Source organism: Passer montanus, unplaced genomic scaffold (assembly GCF_014805655.1).
Source record: "Passer montanus isolate IOZ18808 unplaced genomic scaffold, ASM1480565v1 scaffold69, whole genome shotgun sequence".
In the NCBI taxonomy this organism is placed as follows: domain Eukaryota; kingdom Metazoa; phylum Chordata; class Aves; order Passeriformes; family Passeridae; genus Passer; species Passer montanus.
Window position 1 is genome coordinate 5,462,066 of NW_024372036.1, and position 18,943 is coordinate 5,481,008.

An 18,943-nucleotide genomic window follows, 5' to 3' on the forward strand; every position below is an offset into this window, starting at 1 on the left:
AACAGTGTCTGCCAAGCTCTGAGCTACCAAAACAGTGTCAGTTACACCCTATCATATTCCTTGGGAACTGGAAGTTATTTAAAAGGAACCACGTTAGCCATCATGTAACTTCAAGTAGCAAAAATCCCTCCAAAAATCTAGGATGAAGCTGTTAATATAACACAGTAAACAACTACTTTTAAGAGCTTTCCTTGCTTTCTCCTTACCCAATAATCTTAGTGTTTACACATAGCAATTCATCTGGAGGGCAAAAGGAAACATAAATAAGCAGCAACACAGAAGTACTTTTTAGAATTGCACACCAACAACTTAATTAAAATCAAAGTGCAAAAGCATATGAATATGTTTCCACCGTTTTTCACAACGTCAAGAGGAAAAATAAGCTTTTGTTTTGGGGAACTTTCAACTAAGCCTGATGCTTTGGGGAAGTACATTAATGTCAGGAGTAGTTAGAAATCTCATTCTGATCTTATTACTTCACTGCATTGACAGCTTTTAGGTTGTGGGTTGTTTTTCTTTTTAAAGATGACTTAACAGCTGGCAGAATATACTTCTCCTTTCTCACAAATCACAAGCAGATAATTTCTTTTTACTGTACTGTTCCAACAACACAGACACAAAGGTGGCTGCACTTTCTCCTGAAAAGCTGGCATTCTTTTCCCTTCAGAACAGATGTGATCCCTTGAACATCCTACACTTGCTTGAGGATTCCTGCCAGACCCAGCTACACACAAAGCCACCAATTCCAAGCACAACTACAGCTTTGTGTTGGCAGAAAAATGTCATTATCCTTGCTGGATCACAAGGATGCACCCTAACTTTTGTTTCTCCACAGAGTGCTCTGAAGCAAAAGAGACTTAACAATCAAGACAACCCAGAATATCATGACCACAATCAGCTTTTTAGTCTTAAAGCTGCCTAAGAATATGTTTATTCGTGGAAATGAAGTTATCCTGGGCCAGCACCTATGCAGAAGAAAGAGCAGGCACTTTGTATAATGCTATATTAGAAACACAAAGAGCTGGTGAGCGTAGATATCCTAAAAATTATTTTGCTGTGACTCTTGCTATTACTCAAACACAAGCAACCTCCCAGGAGAACAGAACTCTCCAGAACACATGGCAAACATGTCAATCTGACCAGTACAATTTAACAGGCACACACACTGTCCTGATACGGAACCCTCTTACTCCCAAGTCAGACATCAGCAAGCACAGGTAAGACTATGAGTCTAAGCCATGCTGTTTAAAATTCTAACTCTTCTCTGATATTCTTAAAAGTATATGAGTGCCAAATCTGAACAAAAATTTCTGGCAAGACGTTTGAAAGGTAGACTAGAAACTTACTAAAAAATAAAAACAACTAGAATTCTTTGCGTTTTAGCACCTGCTATAAAGACCAAACCCAGAAGGTCTGATATCAAAGTGAATACAGAAAACAGGTGTGACAGGAATGACAGGATTTTTATGTCTCTGAGCTTATTCAACTTCCCTACTCGTGCTAAGGCACCTATTTCTAATTACATTCATGGCTTTTTTAAAGTTCTCATCTGTGAAGATTTTGCATAACACCCTGATACCATCTTCAAGACCAGGGTTGTAACAGAAATTATTAACAATTTTTAAGCTTTCACCAGGGATTCAAAAGAAGAAAAAAAAACTTTGCACACCAGTCCAATAATCAAATGTCTTTCAGTTACCTTTTTTACTTAGGTCAATAGCAGCTTCTAGAAGAACTTCTAATTCCCCCTTCGGCAATACAGGAACAACCCATCGAGGCCTATATTCAAAAACAAACAAACCCAATTTCAATTGTGCTCCTGAAAAATCAAGAATTCTTGCCCCGTTGCAATGCTTTTAAATATAGGCTCAATACATAGATTTTTAAATGCCCTGACAAGTATTACACTAACCAACCCAAATAAAAACACATTCTGCTTTAACATTCTCTTTACAACCTTAACCCAATGAAAAAAGCATTTCAAGAAATCCAGTGAAACAAAGTTATAAAAATTCTGATTCCACTATCAAGATGTTTGCACAAATCATCAACACCTTTTTAAAAAGCATTAAAATACCTGTTGATCATGTCATCCAACTTTGCCAGGTCTGTGTGTGGAAATGCAGGCTCCTCATCTTCAAGCTGGGGTGGAGCATCAGCTTGGCCCTGCTCATCAGGCGGGGTAGCTGGGGAGTTCTCATTTGAAGAATCAGGTGAAGAAGTCTAAAATTAAGATGGAAAATACTTCAAGTACTACCTGCACTTGTGTTCCACTTGTTTTGGCAGTTTTCTGTCATAATGCATTCCAAAGAATCATCTCAAGTACATATCAATATAAAATAATTTTATTTCAGATTTATTAACAAAAATAGAGCATAAAATGTGCTATATTTTTTCTATCCTGGCAGTTTAAGAATCAAGCTACTTCCCCAGTGAGGAAAGTGGGGTTTTTTTGGTAACAGCTTCTATTTTCAGCAGATCATTTTTCCAGAAGGTGAAATAAATACACTGAAGCTCCAGTTTTTATAAGTCTTGTCCAGAAAAGGTGACTTCTTTAAGTAGAGAGATAGTTTTCAACAAAAGCACAGAAGAAAACAATCATGAAAAACACTTTCTTAAAGAGTTTGCTAAACATGAGTGACTCACTACTGTAACCATCTACTAATCAACCTCGAAGAACATGATTGTTAAATCCACGCTGATGGGCCATGCAAAATACAACAAGTTATGCAGATGTCTCTTATTATTCATAGCCAGAAATAGTATGAACTGACAATAAGAGCAAGATTTAGGAAGACAAAACCTCAAGAACATTTTTCACCTGCTGTGCCACATCTGTTAGGCAGAGAGTGTTATTTTCTTCACAGCAGCCTGTACGGTGCTAGGTTTTGGATTTGTGACCAAAACAGCACTGGGAACACATCAGTGTTTTGTCTGTTTTGTCTGCTGAACAGTGCTAGCAGAGATTCAAGGCCAGTTTTTCTCTTCGATAACTCCTGTCAGAACTCATAGGCAGGAGATACCACGAGGTGGAAGGAAGAAGGGCCACCTGGGGTGTTTCAGAGTATAAAGAGATGCAATGAAGCAAGCCAAGGCCCACTTGGAATTAAACCTGGCTAAGGATGTCAAGGGTAACAACAAGGCCTTCTTCAAATACATCACAACCAAAATAAATACATGGGAAAATGTGATCCTGTTGCTGCCTCAGGCAGGAGACTGGGGAGAAGATGTAGAGGAAGGAAGTTCCCTTTGGCTGAGAAGAATGAGTGGAGACCATGTAATTAAACTTCGTATCCACCGGTCTATGGGCCCGGATGGGATGCACCCACAAGTGGTGAGAGAACTGCTGGAATCATAGTGAGGCAGGAGAGGTGCCTGAGGGCTGGAAGAAAGCAAATGTCACCCCAGTCTTCAACAGGGCAAGATGGAAGACCCAGGGAACTACAGGCTGGTCAGCCTCACTTGAACCCTTGGAGAGGTAACAGAATAGTTCACTCTGGAGGCCACCTCTACCCACATGGAAGACACCAGTGGAGAATGGCAAAGATGATGGAGGAACTGGAGCATCTCACTGACGAAAGACTGAGGCAGCTGGAGCTATTTAATCTGGAGATGTCTTACAGGGGATCTCATCAATATCTGCAGAAAGGTGTCAGAGGATGGACCAGGCTCTGCCCAGTAATGCCCAGCAATAGGACAAGAGGAACAGGTAAAAAGTGAAACACAGAAGTTCCACCTGAGCATAAGAAAGAACTTAACAGTGAGGCTGACTAAGCACTGGAATGGATTGTCCTGAGAGGCTGTGGAGTCTCCTTCTCTGGAGATATATTGTATGGTCACAATCCCCAGTAAGGTGGCCTAGGGAACCCTGCTTGAGCAGGCCACCTGGATTACATGACCACCAGTTGTCCCTTTGAATCTTACCAATCCTGTGATTCTCACTTTGCCGCCAGCAGTTGCCAGGGCAAGAGGCTGGGAGGGGACACAGCCTGGAGAGCTGACCTGAGATGACCCAAAAGACACTCCATGCCACAGCGTGTCACTCTTGGCAATAAAACAAAGGGGTTTTTTTTCCCAAGGCAGCTGTTGCTGGGGGAGTGGTTGGGCATCATCAGCTGGTAGTGAGTGATGGCACTTGCATCACTTGTTTCCCCCTACCCCTTTCATTTATTAAACTGCATTTATCTCAGCCCAAACAGTTTCTCACTCTTTCCTTCCAATTCTCTTCCCCATTCCACTGAGGCAGAGGGAGTCAGACAGTGGAGACTTCCTTGGCAGTTCAGGGCCAGCCCACCACACATATCAAAGTACAATTCAGTCTCAGGAAGGAGCAAGCACTAAACCTTATGGTATTAAAAAAATACCATCTTCACACTGAATTAAATAATAAAGCAAGATTCTTTTCTTAAATGGTTTTGGCCTTACATGATACTGCATCTTCTCTGGTATTTTTTTCCCCAACAAAAAAGAATCATTACACTGTGATGTAATATATGAAAGCTTTTGCTTTTCTTTTGAAAGCAAGGAACATGAGAAGCTGTTCAGGAAGTGAAGTACAATGAACAGAGACCCGGATGCAGCTGCTCTGGAAAGGCTGATACCTGAGTAAGCTGCTTTATCCAGAAAGTGCTTTTCCAACACTGAGCAGAAACTGAACTCACAGAGGTAGTGTGGTTTTACCAGTCTGTGGCAGGTTCTACAATGTGGTTCTGAGGAAGCTTCTGGTATTAATCCAAGCTTCTTATCCAAAACAGATAGGCTTCACATCAAAACAGGTATGCTTGAAAGAACTATGCCACTGCCTGAAAAGGGAGCATTTTTGCAATGCCATGCTCTCCAACCACATTTACTTTGCCAATACAATGTCTTCATCTCTCAAAATACTGTTGTACTTCCAGACATGCACAAAAAAACGTCTAACTTAACTAGAGATCTCCAGAAGTATACACATTCAAATAATTCAGGAACACTATTTCTAAAGAACAATTTCCTTTATTTTTAGATGAATTGATTGTTAATACCATACCTGATTCTGCTGGAGGGGAGGCTGGGACTGTCCATCAGGAGCCTGGCCTTGGCTATCATTCCCTCCTACCGGAGAGCCACGAGTCGTGGCTGTCATACTCGACACAGGGCAGATCTTTGCAATTTTGTCTGCTTATGTAGTTGATGTGAGAGAAGAAATTATAGTCCACTTAGTAAAGTTGAAGTACCAGCATATGCTTGCCTTAAAAAGCTCCAACTCAAGAACAAGCCATCTTGCAGAGACCATTGCATAACCTGTAAGGGGAAAAAAAAAAGACAACATCCTGTATTAACATGTGCACGGAAACTCAATCCACACCTGGAAAAGAACATTACAGAAACAAATACACTGCTATAGAGAATCTTCTATTTTAGACTTATTATTTCTTTTTATTGAATACAACTAACAAAGTCACATTTGAAATATTTAACATTCTTTTAATGTTCTAAGTAAAAATTACACTTACAATTGCCTTTATACTATTAAGAAACTGACACACATTCCAAATGTGTGTCTGTTTACTCTGTGTGCAGCTCTTTGCTCTGACTCTTTTGTGCTTGAATTCCTACAGCAGATTCTCCATCTGAATTCATGGTGCTGCTCAAGGTCTATGTAGAAATTTCTTGGTTAAGAGCCTAAAAAGCCAAATTTGTAATCTTTGCAATACTCTCCTCCTGTCACTGTCTAACTGCAGATGTCTGAGGGAGTTAAGAGACTGATTTTACCTCAGCTGAGACTAATAGAGACCCTGCAGCCAAACTCAGTAGCACATCAGTATTCACCAAGGGAATTTGACCTGTATTCCCTTTGACCAGCATGTGCCTATGAAAGCCTGGGTCCACTGCCCTTTCAGCCCCACTACGAAGCCCAGCACACCCCCACCAAGCAGTTTAGCAGATTATATGAAGAAAATTCTGATACCAGATTTGTTGAACTTGTAAGGCTATACCAACAGTTCCATATTCACTGTGTTTCAACTTCACTGTGTTATATACAGACAAAAAGAGCTGCATTAAGTTATAACAGCAATTCCACCCTATACCACCAGGCACTGTATAACCACGGAAGCCAAAATGTCATTTCCCAGAGCAACTCAGACTTCCAAGCACCTCATAAAACAAAAACAGTTCCCAGGAAGTTAAAAAGCCAAGTAAGGTGATACAAAGAGTTGTATGAGCTTCCAGGAAGATGCATTTGGCAGTGCTGAGTTCCTGATCCAATCACCAAAAGCTCAAGTTAACAACTGGAGTGAAATTTCTGTTTTAACACTATGCATATTCCCAAGTGTTTTATTATGATGTCTCATCTCAAGTCTCAATGCTGTTATGTTATCTTTCTCCAAAACACTTTAAAATCTTTTGCTATATTGTGTGAATTTGCAAGGCATTACATATACAATAAAAATTGACTTAATTAACTCCTCTACCCAGTCTCCAATATTAACAGCACCAACAAACTTTGAGATCTCTAATAATGTCACTAGAATAATGTTCACTTTTGAATAAAACTGTACTGTTTCAAAACACTCAACTGTTATCCATCTCTAGCTTTCAAAATTCATATTCATAAGGCTTAGTAAGCCTACTAAGTCCAGAACAAATGCATTACCAACTCAAAACTTTCTTTAGGAAGAAACTGATTTTTGAAATGCAACTTTTGAAATTAATGTACTTGGTAGTTAATCTCTGCTTTTTTAAAAATGTCCTCCTGAGTATTTGTTTTCTACTGATGTTTATAAAGATCACTAAGCAGGAAGTACCAGCAAGTTTCCTGCCACATATATATACAAACACACACACTGCAGTCTACTGCAGTTCAATGCAGTCAGTTCTGCACTACCTGATGGAGGTTTCGAGGTACTCACATAAACCAGTGAAATCAAACTGCTGCCAACTCACACTGCACTCTTCCGCAGCCCTAAGCCAACCACCACCACAATAAACCTTCTTTAATCACCACCATTCTTCCCTAACAGGGCTGGGTCACAGAACGGCCACATAAAAAACTTGTGCTGGCACAAGGAGCGAGGTAGCAAAAAAGCAGGAAAACAGTAAAACAGCTCATTTCAGCAGCAATCTTGGTCCAGGCTGGATAAACTGCAGGCAGAAGTGTCCACCAGCAGCTGCAGCTCCAAAATTGCTGATGCCAAGGGCAAGATGCTTGGTTTCATCTCTTCGCTATTCTAATGCTCTGGGCTAAATTACAAAGTGAGCTGGTTCAGAGTACTAAAGGAAACAACAAAAAACCTCCACCAAATGTACAAAGATTGATTCTTTTTCAGTTTCTTTAACTAAACTTTAACTAACTGCAAGGCCAGAAAGTACTCCCCCTAATGCCAGCCAGGCAGCTCTCCTGTCAGACTGACTGACATTAGTGTGAACTTACCCTCAGATTTGCCTCTGTGCTTAGCTGAAGGATGTGGGCAAAGCATTCCTGTGAATTCCATTCTGCTCAAGGCAAGTAGCACAACTTAAGAAGATACAAGAAAGCTACTACTGAAATAACCAATTTACTCAAAATCTTGCAAATTCATAGAATGAAATAAAATCTCAGAAAAATATTATGACTTTTGTATATGCCAGTAAATACAAAACATTTACATGAAGGACTTATGCATGTTTTTCTTCCTCTTATTTAGAGATTGTTTGCTTTAGAGTCTAATCATGATTGTCCATGTACATTACTTAAATTGCATTCCCAAGAAAGTGTATTTCAGGGCTTACACAGAGTTTCACTTGTCTTAGCCATGTGCATTAGCCAAGGCAAACTTCCTAAGCGAGTCCATCACTCCTCCCTCCAAATTTGTGTGATGTCCTCAAGACACACAATAGCAGCTTCAGGTAATGCTGCAGCTAACTAAAAACATTCCATCTCCAATAAATCATCTGAGTGCTTCTTGTAGTCAGATGCATGTTCTCAATTGCAGGGATATCCTTGTTCAGGTATTTTCCTTTTAATTACAGAATATACAAACACACTTTCGTAAATGCAATCATAATCCAATTTGTGCAATTTAAAGAGTATTACAAGGCAGTGGTTCACCAGTCCTGTTTTCAGCCACTCATTCACCATTTATGTTTCAGAGAAAACATCAACCTGCATGCCCATGGAGAACATACCACTTCTTTAGCCTCTCTAGAACTAATTAGGCACAGTTTGGCTCAAGAATTGCCTTTATACCTATTTATAATTAATTTGATAATTTATAAACAAATGTAAACTGATGTAGTGACATATATGTATATATAAGTGTACAGACAGCTCCATAGAGCAATTCAAACTGCCAGTATCCAGCTGAATTCTAATGAATACATTCGTTTTTATATACATCTCATTTCTATTATTTCTGATTTTGGATTTAGCACACTATCCTAGAATCAACAGAATATGCTAATTTGGAAAGATTCCACAAGGATCATCCAGTCCAGCTCCTGGCCCTGCACAGAACCAACCCCAGAAGTCACACCATGTGCCCAAGAATATTCACCAAATGTTTCTTGAACTCTGTCAGGCTGGTGCTGTGACCACTGCCCTGGGGGTCAGTTCAGTGCCCAGCCACCCTCTGGGCAAGAACCCTTTCCTAATTTCCAACTTAAACCTCCCCTGACACAACTTCAGGCCATTCCCTCAGGTCCTGTCACCACAGAGCAGAGATCAGTGCCTGCCCCTCCTGTTCCCCTCACAAGGAAGCTGTAACTGCAGTGAGGTCTCCTCAGTCTCCTCCAGGCTGAACAGACCAAGCACCCTCAGCCTCTCCTCACACTGCTTCCCCTCAAGGCCCCTCACCATCCTCGTGGCCCTCCTTTGGATATCCTCTAAGGACTTCATGTCTTTCTTACATCGTTGTGCACCAGCTTGGGGTGGGGCCACCACAGAGCAGGGGATAATCCCCTCCCTTGGCTGGCACTGCTGTGCCTGATGCCCCTCAGGACAGGGATGTCCCTCCTGGCTGCCAGGGCACTGCTGACCCACCTTCAACTCTCCACTGACCAGGACTCCCAGGTCCCTTTCTGCAGCATTGCCTTCAAGTACTTCATTCCCCACTCTGTCCATACATCCAGGGTTGCCCTATACCACAGGTACAAGCCACATTAAAAAAGAACACCTTTATCCAAAGCTCTGAGTGGATGTTTTAACACAGGCTCAAGATGGAGACAGAACCATGCTAAGTGACAAACTCACTCCTCTACTGCTAATCAAGCAGTTTATGAGGCTATGAAGACTGAGTCAAATGAATCCCACTGACACTTGCTTTTGATGCCAACTGAGAAAATTCCTATTTGACTTGTTTTTCCCATCTCCTTTTGTCACCCTGATCCACCATTAAATCATAAGTGGAAGTCAGTTTTTGCTCCACCTGACTCCTTGGAATTTCAGCAGCCCCAGAAAAAGACAACTATAGATTTTTTGACTCCCTATGGTCCCCATTCAGAAGGCACCACCCAGGAGCTCCATGACAGGCCCTGTTGCCTACACAGAGGACACCAGGCATGGCACTGTCCTCCAGGAGGGGCCTCTGGTTCCAGACTCAGCCATCCAGTACAGCTGCACACCTGAACCTCACCTCAGCTTCCACAGTCTGCAATCTCATGCCTACGCAGAATAGGTTAATTCTGTTTTGGGAGAAATCAAACTTTTCAAAAGCCACAGGGAAAAAGAAAATCAGATGTGGGTTCCTGGGTAAGTGGCAGGTAAGAAGCAAATATGTACACAATACTGTGTTACAGAACACAAAGGATGGCATCTTAGCATGCAATGATAAAGGAACAAACATATTTTTCTAATTCAGCTGACTTCTAGAATGGCCTTCATTTGAGGTTCTCAAAGTCTCCTCTTCAAAAGTAACTGAAATACCCCAATACTTACAGCCTCTTTCCCTGAATTAGCTACTTAAAATACAGTCTCAGAAAAAAGCAAATGCAAGGTGCCAGATGACAGAGGCAGACCTCAAAATACATTTTATTATTCATGAGCATTACCTAAGCCCTATCTAGGGGGACAGACCTATTTTTCCTTTAACTAAAGTATTCTGGTTATACACATGTGGGGATATACATCACAAAATCTACTTTGCCATGTGGTAACAATGAATGCCAGAGTAAGAGCTGCTTAACATGTAACAACAGAGCTTCCTAACAACCATACAGCAATTCATTCCAGAATGATGTTCCCATGAAACGGGAGCTCACAGATATGCTTCATCACAAGTGTGATGTGTACTGCAAAAGGGCTTAACAGCAGCACTACAAATTTGGGGTTGAAAGGTATCACTGATTTGTTTCATACAGGATTCTAGGAACTGCCTTCTTAAAACCTTAATAAATACTGACTCATCACAAGGATTATGATGTGATTCTAGTTTAAAAATTCTAGACTTCTACCCTATTCCTTTATTTCAACCAGAACGACTTTTCAACTAGAAACACCTCCCCCAAATCTGTAACACTGACCTAATTCAGTAGTTACAACATACAGACACCCCCACACATTTTCCATTTTCTTTCCTCCCTGTGCCTTGTATCTTTCAGGAAGGAATAAATTATTTACATAATCAGAACAGAGAACTGGAGGTCGCAGCATTTCACTCATTAACACTGACACGCAGTGAAAGTGAAATGCATTCAATGATTAATGCAAAACCTGTCATTAAGCTACTATTCAGTAGAGCAAGAAGTATCCAACTTTCAACATTTAAAAAATACCTAATAAGCAGCAATCAGAAAATGTTATCTCAAATAGCAGATATTACCAAAAAACCCCCTTAAGCTCCTTCTCCTCCTAAAGAAGTGAGTGTATATGAGACATAGTCAACTGCTTCAGATTCCAACGTTAGTTCAATGCAGGAAATGTCTTAATGGTACAGTACAAGGCAGAATTTGAGCTAAGTGATGGTTACAAACTAAAACTGTTCTCAGTAAAAAATAGGTTACTTCAAGCAACCTTTTGCATGATCATTTCACATAATACACCTGAAATTAAGTCATTTGGCAGCATTAGTTTCTGGAACATTGAGAACATCCACGTAAACATCCAATTCTATTCGCCCTCAAATTCACATAACAAAGGGGAATTGTCCTGAAACATACTTCAGTTCTCTCAGGATTCTTTTCTTTTCTGTTTAATTTCAAAACTTGGTGTTGGGGCTAAGCTCAGATACAGCCACTTAACAGTATCCAGCTTCAGCTTGCACAAGATGCTCCTACATGCAGCACTCACATGAATTCAAGCAAGCAGTAAGAGCATAGAACGAGAACTTCTGAACTTGAAGCCCAAGAAATTCTAATAAAAACTGTATTCAAGCCAATGCTGATGACAGGATTGGGCTCTGCACATTAAGGCAACAAAGCCAATATACTCAAAATGTATTAACTTGTTTCACAGCATCACAGAATGGCTTGGGTTGGAAGGGACTGCAGTGGTCATCCAGTTCCAAGCCCCTGCCAAGGACAGGAACCTTCCACTGGACCAGGCTGTTCCTTTGATCCAACCTGGCCTTGAATACTTTCAAGGGTGGGGCATCCACAACTCCTCTGGGCAACCTGCACTAGTGCTTCACTACGGGAAATAATTTCTTCCTAACCTCTATTCCAAACTGACTCAGTTTGAAGCCATTCTCCCTGTCCTATCCCTACATGCCTTTCCTGTAAGCCCCCTCTCCATGGTCTCCCCAGAGCCTTCTCCAGGCTGAACACTCCCAAGCACATCAGCGTGTCTTCAGAGGAGAGGTGCCTCCATGTGGAGTAACTTCCCAAAAGACTTAAAAAAAGGAAACCCTTTACATCAAAGGACTGTCTTGCTTCAGAGCAGTAACTGCTGAAGGCCAGGCCCTGAAAGGGAACTGGAGGGCAGCATCAAGTGTCTTTCTCCAAAGACATTCACCTGCCAATGATTCTTGGGACATGTAACAGTCAGAGTGCACCCCTGATTACTTACAGCACGTGATGCTTTTTCACAAATAATGTAATGAAAGGACAGGCCTTCAGATCACACACTTCATTCTGGCTACCAGATGGAAAAAACAGTTTCAGCTCCAGTTCTGAAGTGTTTAGCTCATGTGACAGTAAACAGAGACAAATCCAAATATACAGTACCCAGTCAATGCCTTACAGAAAAACCCACCAACTGTTAAGACAATTATCTGAGTTCCCCTCAGGGAGCTGTGGCCCTGCTGTCATGCTTTGCCATAGGTGTGTGTCCCAGGCTGCTGTCACAGAGTGCTGAGCACGACTGGGCCTCATCCTGCACAACCACCCCTTCACCCTCAGGAGCTTTCACTGGGTGTCACACTGGTATCAAAATACATCCTCAAGGATATTCAGTGCATCTCAGTGACAGAAGGAAGAGGGACATAAATGTTCAGCCCCTCAAATTCTATTATTTAAATTACTGGTCTAAACATTTCACAGCAATGAAGAAACTACATTCAAGGCACTGATAAGTAGCTAAATAATATGGGGTTTTACAATAGGAGATGAAAATTGTAGTTGTGACAGTAAAAAAACCCAGACTTTTCAAAAACAGAATTCAATAAATATAAAAAGCACTGGAAAATGCACACACTGGAATGTAAGAAAAGCAAACTTACTAAGTGACTTCTCTCCAGCAAATGCAAAAATCTATCTTAAAATGTTTAAGTGGTTTGAACCATGACTTTCACTTACTACAAAGCCCTTTTCTTGAATTCCCAATGAACGTGCAAAGTGGGTAAGATTTCCTTTTACCTTGTATCAATAGAATGAGCTACAATAGGAAATACCTTCAAAAGAAAACAACAAAAATATCAAGGAACTTCAGAATGTACTTTGTTTCACTCAGATTCAATTCACACTGTTATATTTTTTTCCAATTATGCTAGTTTATTTATACACTAAGCTGTCCTGCAAAACAAAAAAGTGTCCCTGGCAATAGAACCAATCAGGATTGAGCTGATACTTCAGCTCCAACTGCAAACTCAGTCCTTTTCAGGCAGCCATAGAACGGTTCAAGCAAGGACAAGGAATACTTTCACAGTTGGTAATCTATCATCTGTGGAGTAATTGTTATTGTATCGCTACATCTGTCACTACTTCAAGAAAATAGTATGTCTAAAGTTTGCACTGAAGACTGATTAAATGCTCTTGGTCCCTTACTTCTGATTGTTAAACCCACAGTTTGGTCTTGGCTTCATCCAATTCAAAAATGGATATGACAGCTACACCTCTGCAAGCCATGGAGCAAAATTCATCATCAAAGTTCAACCACACTTGAGCAAAAACAGTCCCAGGGTTCTGGAAATGCATCTGGCATCCTCCCTTTTCACTTGCACAAAGAACACTTTTACTGAATAAGTTACTCCTTATCATTTGTGCTTTAGGAGTTATGTTTAGAGATGGTTTCTCTGTATGTACATTATTCCTAATTGAAAGTGTATCTATATATAGGTGGTAGTGGTATCAGCTGCTTTTCTTAGCTCTGTGTGCTAATTCAAGCAGTCAAATGTTTTCTTTCAGCACAAGTTAAAAGACCTGCAAAACACACATTTTAGATGTATTGGTTTTGTTCTTGCTGTCCACAGCTTAAAAGCTCTTAGTTCAAAATAATACCTTACTGTATTTATAATTTGGGGCTTCAAAACCAAGGAGGTGCCATGTCATGTGGAGGAAATGCTGTACCTTTTCTCAAAAGCTGGAGGAAAAGATAGGTTCTCCTGCTCTTCCTGATTTTGTTTGTGTGCTCGAGTGGCAGCTCTGATTTTTCTGAATGGAAAGTGCCAGTAAAAGTACAGTTTGTGTAGTTCTTCTCTGCTGACTTCTCAGTTCTTTTTCTTCTTTGATAAGCCCAAAAGTCAAAGAGAATAGAAACAGCAATCTCAAAAGGATATCTTTATTCCCTAACTGCAAGGGAGTAGATAAATAGTTGCAAACCCCAGAACAGCAAGGCTACTCTGGCAATGGATGGTCTCTCCTGTTCTGTAATGGGCTCAGATATTTGATTCATCCCACTGCACTCTCATCTCACTGGGGTAGCAAACTGGCGTGGAGGCAGAACTTTCACTTTTTTCTAGATGTAAAAGGCTGTAATTCACAAGTTTCTTATCAGTTCTCTGACCAAAATTATATGTTTTTATTAAAAAAACAGTGCTAAGATTTATTCTTGCTACAAACATACAATTGTGATGTTCACAGGCAGTTGCTTTTGTAAAATAACAGTGCTTTTTGTCACGTTCACCAATATACACAAAGTTTTCTGTATGTGCTTTTTTCTAGGTAAATGACCTGACACTTGGCTGTGTTAGTGCACACTTTATTGTGCCAAGCTTACCAGATAACTCACTTTACTCTGCGATGTGCTCTCACTGTCACCCCATTCGTTTGGGTGCCATGTGCAAATTTATTAGTAATTTTATAGTTTTATCTATGTAATTGGTAATATATTAACTGTATGAAATTGTGAATTGCTAGGTGAAGGGTTTGGCTAGGAATGTGTTCCTGTTTGTTAAAATCATGTTAATAATTCTAGTTTCACTCAGTAAAGGTTCATTTTTTTAAACTCTTTTTTCCCTGTAAATTTAATCAGACAAGTGTTACAATGCAGTACAGAAATTCAGGTATTCTCTAACATCTTTTGATTCTCCTCCTCTACCCTGTGCTGGTGAGACCCCACTTGGGATTGCTGTGTAGAGTTCTGGTGTCCCCAGTACAAGGACATGGGACTGTTGGAGCAAGTCCAGAGGAGGCCACACAGCTGCTAAGGGCAGTGGAGCATCTCCCTAACAAGGCTGAGAAGGTTGGGCTGGTCAGCCTGGAGAAGAGAAGGAGACCCCACAGCAACTTTCCAATATCTGAAGGGGGTCTACAGGGAAACTGGAGAGCAACTCTTCATCAGGAATGGCAGTGACAGGAAAAGGAGTAATGAGCACAAACTGAAAGAGGGGAAAATTAGGTTAAACATTAGGAAGAAATCAGGGATGCTCTAACAGCTTTTGATTCACCTCCTCTAGCCGGTGCTGGTGAGGCCGCACTTGGGCTTGCTGTGTAGAGTTCTGGTGTCCCCAGTACAAGGACATGGGACTGTTGGAGCAAGTCCAGAGGAGGCCACACAGCTGCTAAGGGCAGTGGAGCATCTCCCTAACAAGGCTGAGAAGGTTGGGCTGGTCAGCCTGGAGAAGAGAAGGTTGAGTGGAGACCCCACAGCAACTTTCCAGTATCGGGTCTACAGGGAAACTGGAGAGCAACTCTTCATCAGGAATGGCAGTGACAGGAAAAGGAGTAATGAGCACAAACTGAAAGAGGGGAAAATTAGGTTAAACATTAGGAAGAAATTTTTCAGTTTGAGGATGGTGAGACACTGGAACACACTGCCCATGGAGGTTGTGGATGCCCAACCCTGGCAATGCTCAAGACTCCTTTCTCTTTTCATCATCAAATGCTTGGGCCTTTAACTTGCTAAAAACATTGGGGTTTGTATCAAATATGAGGGCAGTGGTGAAGCCACTGATAGCACTTCAGCTTGCAATTCATGGAGGAAGGTTTTGCTGTTATTGTAGGTTGCATTAGATTCCATAATGTCTCTCTAAGCCAGGTCCTACTGTTAACTAGAGAAGAACATGGGTCCTGTGAATTCCAAAAGACATCCACAGAATATCTCACTTCCTTTTATGAGTGGGGCACAAACCCTTTATAACTGCTAAGAACTTTTGTACCCTAGCTCCAGCAGAGGATAAACAGAAGATAAACCTCTGACACTTCCTTGGATGTTGTTTTCTTCTTTTGCTGCAGGGCTCACAAAGAAAGATCAGATATTTTGAAGCACAATTTCATAGGCAGGATTGATGAAGCTAAAATCATAAGGGATCCACTTCCTCCTTCTGTTGTAAGAACATTTAAGAATATAATTCTTTTGTTGATCTGCACAGGACCTCCAATGACCATCTAGTCCAACTGCCTCAGGATTACAGATAACACTAACTGAGACAAAAATCTAAAAAAGTTAATTAGAAAAGCTTAAATCAAAACACTCCCTTTGAGGTACTAGAGCCATTTAATACTGTCCACAATTCCAATTCTTCCTACGGAACAGAATAAAAAACAAAATAACTCCTCAACATTCCATGCTTGGAAGACTGTGCCAATCCATGCCAAGGTCCAAATCCCCACTCATGTTCAGTGCCACCCCTGGCCTTGGTTTCTTCCTGAGATACATAAACACATCGTGGATTCTGTAATTTCTGATGAAATTTATGCATTTTATGAGGCCACTGGTAAGTGCTGAACAGCTTTTGCTACCTCCATTCTCTCTCAAGGATCTGAAGAGAAGGATAATGGCATCTTGCAGATTTGTCCCACTTGCAGCTTTAAAACATGACCTTATTTATAGTATATATACTGCACTTAAGGCTCTGCAAAACTCAGGACTATAAATATTTGAAATGTTGGCTGAAGTCATTCAGCCAGTAAATTAGGGATATTACTACAACATTTTTACATGTTACTTGTGCACTCTTTCTTAAACCCTGCTCATGCCCAGCTCTGAGGTGCCACCATGGTGTGCAGCACCCGATGCCAACACTGCAATTGGACTGTAAAGATTCTGGTAGAAAAGTGGAGTCTAAAACTGGCCTGCAACAATCAGGCTCAGCCCTTCTGGCTCCCTTCATGTTCCCTATGGAAAACTTAATGGCTTCTCTAAACTGTGTTAAACACTGTACTAAAGAAAATCAATTTATTAGTAGCAGCTTTTACATCTAATATTCTATGGCATTATCAACACATTATGGAAATTTTTACACAATGTATAAAACCAACAGAACTTACTGTTTGGTTGACTGTAAATAATTAAAGCATGATACAGCACCTAACACAGGTATTAAGCTGGAAGCAGATTATGTTCTTGAATCATGACAAAAACAACTCTGTGAAATACCTAGATATTTTTAAATGCTTTAAATTCAAATATCTAAGCACTCCTGTTACTATACTAGAATTTCACTTTTTTTTCAAAACTCTGCTTTTCATGTAATGTTTAACTAACACAACTAAGCACAGGAGCCCAAACTCCACCACCATCATTGTCAAGTGTAATTCAAATATCTCTAATACAGAAGAAAGTGACACCAGCATTAAAATTTGTGTTTCAATAAGCTTCTTCACAACTATTTAACAAACTTAGCCGAACTTCCAACTAGTTTCAACGTACCAACTGCCTACTCAGCTTGGCAGTTTTTGTACTGTTCCATGCCAGATAACTGCAAGTAAACATTTTGACATTTGATGCTGCCTTACAACCATTTCAGTCAGAAGATACTTAGCCTGAAAAATCAAGCTTGCACAAGCTCCCTAGAGGTGTTACAAGATGATAGCTCATGTCTTTTAATATTGTCTGCCTTAAACGTGCTCCATTTCAACCAAACTCATATAAGCCCATCTTCTTGGGCAGACTGAATGCTCCAGAAATCCCTGAAAATTATCTCCTTGCTCCAGAGAACTTGTGTAACAACTCCCCTTAAAAATCTTGGCCTCTCTATAGGGAAGTAAGAAGTGGCAACAGAACAGCAGTTTTGTCTTCTGTCTTCATGCTCCTTCTGCCAACACAAAAGGCTGCAGTTTGATATAAATGCAAAAAGATACATAGAAAAGGAGGTTGGAAAGGAACAAGAAGCCCCTAGAAAGTACACTAAGAACAAAGCAGGTTTGGAAATAAGAGAATTATTTCCACTATTTCATTCCACTCCTGCCAGAACCAAGAAGTGACACCAGTCCTAGAAACACAGTATTCCTGTATCCATAAAGCCTATTAAAAAGCATGTCATAACCTTCTTTACTGAGAAATGCAGGAGAAAACAACTGACTATGGGAGAAAACAATCATCCTAAGGGCTGAGGATAGGGTTAAGAACTCTGTTGCAGCTATCTGAAAACCAGCACGTCATTCAAAAAACCCACAACTCACCACACACAAAATAAAAAAAATCCACAGCACATATTGCTGCTGTTCTCCCTGCACTGAAATAATCCCATAAACTGTCAATCCCATAAACCCCCTTGCTAATGAGCCCTCCCTTCAGTCACAAAACAGCCTACAAAGATCCCATTTCAGAGCTGAGCCTACCAACAGGCCCAGAGAGACAAGAGGAACACCGGACCTGTCCTTCTCAGGGACAGTGCTTAAACCAGCACCACGTGAGAGTGACAGGACTCCAGTAAGGTGATTTTGCTACCACAGTGTGTGTATGGATCTGTTCTGCTTCCACCATTGGGATCTCAGTGTGCAACAGCAATCTCATCCCCCAGTACAAGAATAATATCCTGAGAAGTTTCAGGAAATAGATCTCCTTGTATCTCTGCATGTGGACAAGCCTTCACCCAGGGCAGAGCCTCTCAGTCCGTTTGAAATCAGGGAAGTCTCCACAGTGACAAGAAAGGAAGGAGGGTGATCCTGCTGGATTCCATCCTTACCACTTTTTCACCACTATGGAATGCCCTTGCATCACCACCCCACCAGCCAGATCAAGAAGCCAAGCTGGCTGAAAGGCAACTGGAGGATAGGAATAAAATCATTTTAGTTTTCAGCTGCATCATATGCCCTGTGAACACTAACAATGGCAGGAGAAACAGGAAGAACACATAACCATGAATAGAACCAACTCCTGCAGCATTACTGCAAATCTCTCATGAAATTACACCCTAGAAGAGAAGGGAAAGGGAAGGAACAGAATACAGACAATTAGAATTAGCACGTATTTAACTAATATATAATCAAGGTTCATGTACATTATAGCACAAACGAGCCTTTACAACACAGAAAAGTCATAAAGAGCAAAATTCTTCCCAAGCATAATGGATATCACAGGAAAATGCACACAGAGAAAGCTGTTTAGCAGATGATAAATGCCAGGAATGTCAGTCCACCAACAGCACAAGTTCAGTCATAAAAGAAATAT

General features: G+C 40.8%; 1 protein-coding gene across 4 annotated transcripts in view; it reads right to left on the reverse strand.

Annotated features, from left to right (window-relative positions):
• USP9X (ubiquitin specific peptidase 9 X-linked) overlaps window positions 1-18,943 on the reverse strand; it is a 96,714-nt gene that overhangs the window by 67,380 nt on the left and 10,391 nt on the right. For all 4 annotated transcript variants that reach the window (XM_039729339.1, XM_039729336.1, XM_039729335.1 and 1 more), the window contains exons 2-4: window positions 5,027-5,280; window positions 2,078-2,223; window positions 1,700-1,779 (exon numbers count right to left, since the gene is read on the reverse strand). In XM_039729339.1, the coding sequence (XP_039585273.1) occupies window positions 1,700-1,779; window positions 2,078-2,223; window positions 5,027-5,122 (322 nt within the window). In that variant the 5' untranslated portion in view covers window positions 5,123-5,280. The remainder of the gene's footprint in view (window positions 1-1,699; window positions 1,780-2,077; window positions 2,224-5,026; window positions 5,281-18,943) is intronic.